The 4,258-nt window shown below is 41.0% G+C and overlaps 1 protein-coding gene across 1 annotated transcript; it reads right to left on the reverse strand.

Annotated features, from left to right (window-relative positions):
• Positions 1-277: 277 nt before the first annotated feature.
• On the reverse strand, positions 278-4,251 carry LOC108735946 (chymotrypsin-like elastase family member 1; the record flags this gene model as incomplete). Its single annotated transcript, XM_018468188.1, has 3 exons — positions 278-581; positions 3,939-4,075; positions 4,146-4,251. Coding segments are annotated over 3 exons (447 nt in total), but the record flags the coding sequence as incomplete, so codon positions are not given.
• Positions 4,252-4,258: the final 7 nt, after the last annotated feature.

Here is a 4,258-nt window from a genome sequence, read left to right on the forward strand (position 1 = left end):
TTAAATATTTTGGGTAACCTTACCTATCCTTTTTATGTCATCGATTACGTAGCGATATCATAAAGACAATGTTCTTGACATAAAGATTTCAATTTTTCTTTCTGTTTTCTGAAATCTGAAAATAAAAACCACCACCGGAAAATCATCGGTAGGTAAATCATAAACGTAAATTAAATTGTTTACAGTAAAAATTGTTGCTCGTTTGTGATACGTTGATTGATTAAAAATGTAAGGGTAAAATCATGGAGAAGTACAAAAAGTAATAATACGCCGGATGTTTCACTCAAATAATAATAAAGGATAACATTATACGTATTATAATAGTAAAGATACTACATTATACTACTAAAACATCAAATAATTGCAATATTCACACTTCAACTACTATTTCTTTGCTTTTTGGGTCTGAAAAAATTGACTCCTGTTACACTAGAAATCCACGAAATGTACGCTGAAACTCGTGTATGTACAGAATTGTTGTACTTCAATCTACAGATTGGTAATAAGGCTAGATGACTAGTCAGACCAACTTGGTAATACTTTTTTTTTTTGAGAAATACGAGTGGACCTCCACTGTCTCCCTAGAATAAGAGAAAAAACACATATTTAGAGAAAGAGCCAACAAGAAGCACACTTTCCGTATCACCCTAATCTGGACAACGCCTCATTTTGAGTAAATGCAAGGTGTAACAGAAATAAGTGCCGAGCTTGCAGGAGGCGACAGAGCGCTATAAAACATGAAAATTAAGTGAATGTTTGTATGTCCGAATGTTCACCGTTTTCCAAAAAAACGTAGTTAAAGGTACAGATAAATTCAATGCCGGCCCTGGTTCATAAATACCGTCCGCAACGCTACACTCAATCAGTTGGTGATTACCAGCATCAACTTATGGAGATTTAACGTGCACCTCCTTACCACGGATGGTAAATTCACACGTCAAACCAACACAGCTGAGCCATGATGGTATGAAAGAGGACTCCCTGGGGTCTCCCCTCCGTCAGACGGATTGGTCCCAGGAAGCCACCGATGCGGTGCCTGAGGGTTAACGAGGCGAGTAACCCCCAAGTTCGGGCCTATCTAACCCTTAAGCGTTCAATGCAGGGACTACACAACGAACCGGGCGATCCGATGCACAGCCCCCTAACCCAGCATGCGGGCTTGTTCCATCTGCCACCTCGAGTCTAACACCAAATGGCGGGGCAGTAATCGAAGCTAGACTCCTGTGGGCCCCTTGCCTCCCGAGTACCGGCATAGGCTCTCCGGTCGTCATCAGCTACTCCGGACCACCCCTCGCTGCGTGACATCCGTTTTGCTGTACTCTCGCTATCACCGGACATCCTTCAGCCTTCCTGGCTCGCCCGAGCTACTACGCTTCTCGCATCTACTCTGCTTTCGCCATACAGTGTGCAGCCCCCCTAAAGGGTCAGGCTGCACACCCCATCCACATAATGCCACAGGCATTTCACCATGCTTCACGTCGTAACCCCCCTAATTGGTCAGGTTACCCTCAACTCTGCGACCCCGCCTGGTGCACACTCCTTGCCAGGACACTTACTTCGCCTCAGACATGGGGTAGGGACGGCATCTACCCAGAGGACCTCTGACTTTTCGGCGCCTGTCGAGGTTCCCATGTGATTGCCACTAATGGTGTTGGTAGCCGCACCGAGAGAGCCTCACTTTCGACTCGGCAGGCATTACGGGAGGGAGAGGCGACCCCCGTGTTAGCCTACCTCGTCTGTGCTGGGCTTACGTCGCGTTCGACCGCCAGCTGCCGCGTACTTTCCCCTCGGGGCTTCCGCGGCGCTCAATGGCACACCAGACGGGTGCTTCCGGACCTTCGCCCGTGTCCGTCGGCTGCTTCCCACAATCACTTTGCTTCCAGATGCTCGGGGGTCCTTTTGCTTCGCCATAACATGTGTATGGGTACTGAACCCCCCGCCGCGACAAGGTGAGGACCCTGGGGGGTGATTACCAGTATCAGTGTAATATTTGTTGTTATTTTTGACCTATATATCGTTTATTTGTTAGATTAGATTAAGTGTGATTGAGGGTATTTATATTAACAGCCAACCTCTAATAGCCTCTGTTCCTTTAACGTTTAAACCTTGTATGAAGCAATACAACATTAATCATTGGTGTAGGTTAATTACTGTAGAACAGTTGTTGTTGCAATATTGTGACATAATATGTATTTACCGATTTAAACCATATGCTGCTGTACGGACGAAATCTTCGGTTTCAAAGAAGACAATTCCCAAAATAGTACACGCGAAATAGCAGAGAACGCTGGCTCCTTTCGTGTGACAGTATGGTAAATTTTAAAAGAGCAGTTGCTGCATCCTTATCATTTGCAGCGAGTGCAACCATTGCTTGTAACTGATTTTCAGCCGCGAGTGGATTTGTGTCGATGGTTTCGAATGAAAAGTATAGTGTAGCCTAATTTGTAGTACTACGCTATTCAGTAGTAGACACGTATGTTGTCAATTCTCGCACAGGACCGGCTTCGGATTGTAAATTATTATGATTTTCTTTTAAAAAATCCCTTTAACGACGCTGTTGAACTCACCGTTTATTGCATCTATCTTGCACCCCCAAAAGCTCAGCAGTTATTTCTGTTACACCCTGTATAAAAATGACCACGTCAGTTATAACAACCTAATACAAACCGTGCAATGCAAAATATTACTCTTTATTTTATTTAGTACTTTTATTATGGAAAAGGTAGAAAGTAAAGTGTTAATGCAGGAGTTGAAAAAACAATTCATCACTAACACTTGATTATAGTTTATTTAAATTACTTCGAAAACAAACAACAACAAACTTTAAGAATTAAGAAGTTCTGAATTATTGTACTGTTCTGATCAAGTTCTGAAAAGGTTCTAATCTTTTCAACGTGCCAAATATTGTTCTTGCTTGAGTTACGAAAAGGTTCTGTCTAAAAATTTGTTCTAAAAGAAAGTACTACAGTTTGATGGGCGTGTTCAAAAATATTATTATTCAAGATTTTGGAATCTAACGTGGGGAGGTACAGCCCACCTATTCTGAGAATGTAACTACGTGTACTGTCCAGGGTAGTGGATGACACAGAAGGAAGATTACTTGTAGGTACATGTTTCTAGACTGATTGTTGGTTAATGTTTGAATTTTCCCATCGTTAGTTTGAAAGCACAAATTGACAATAGTTACAATTATAGATTTCAAAGCATAAAATTTACCTGCAATTATCAATTAATATTTTAATTAATTTATTTAACAAAAATACTGGTAAGCAAACTAGAAGAAAAACTAGGAAAAGAACGAATGTTAGGAGACGAAAAATTAGAAGTAGTTGTTTTTAAGTTTCTAGGAAGTCAGATAAGTTAGGACGGAAGGAGTAGTATGGATATAAAGCAGAGGATAGCGCAGGGTCGAATCGCCTTCAATAAAATGAAGTTACTTTTATGCCCGCGAACGGTTAATTTAGAAATTCGAAAAAGGTTGTTAAAGGTGTATGTTTGGAACGCTGTACGGGTGCGAAACATGGACAGTGGGCGCTGCGGAAAATAGAAGGTTAGAACCGTTCGAAATGTGGTGTTACAGACGAATGATGAGGATACCGTGGATACAGAAGGTTAGAAATGAAGAGGTATTAGAAAGAATAGGAGAACAGAAGACTCTATGGAAGTCAATAAGAAACAGATGAGATACATAGGTAGGACACCTTCTCAGGCATGAAGGTCTAGGAGGATTAGAGGTAGACCTAGATTACATTGTTGTTTGCAGATATGGAGGATATGGATTGTTCTAGTTTTAGGGAAATGCGAAGTTTAGCTCAGGATAGAAAAGAGTGGAGGTGCGTGTCCAACCAGCCAGAGGACTGACGACTTTATAATGAGATGATCCTACAAAATTGCTATACATGGCATTAACAGAAAGCTTTTATAAATTAAATTCATACCCGACAAGCTTTTCCTTCTGAAAGGCTTGAAGCAGCACAAATTTCCGAGTTATTAGGAGGGGGGTTATCGAAACATCCAGTGTAATTATCAACATGTAATATAGCTACTCTCAGTCTTTTTGGGATGACGTTCATATCTTTCATACAAACATAAAAACTTAAATAAGTTACTCCTTGTTTTAGATTTTTATAGTATGTTTTCTTTACCGTTTATTGCACCAAAGCCAGTGAGATAAACCGTTTTTCCAACTAAATTTTCGTTGTTGTTCGTATGAAGCGGTATAAGTTTAACGGTGGGCCCTAAAATATTAATTAATGAT

The sequence above is a fragment of the Agrilus planipennis genome, unplaced genomic scaffold, assembly GCF_000699045.2.
Source record: "Agrilus planipennis isolate EAB-ADULT unplaced genomic scaffold, Apla_2.0 scaffold60, whole genome shotgun sequence".
Lineage (NCBI taxonomy): Eukaryota > Metazoa > Arthropoda > Insecta > Coleoptera > Buprestidae > Agrilus > Agrilus planipennis.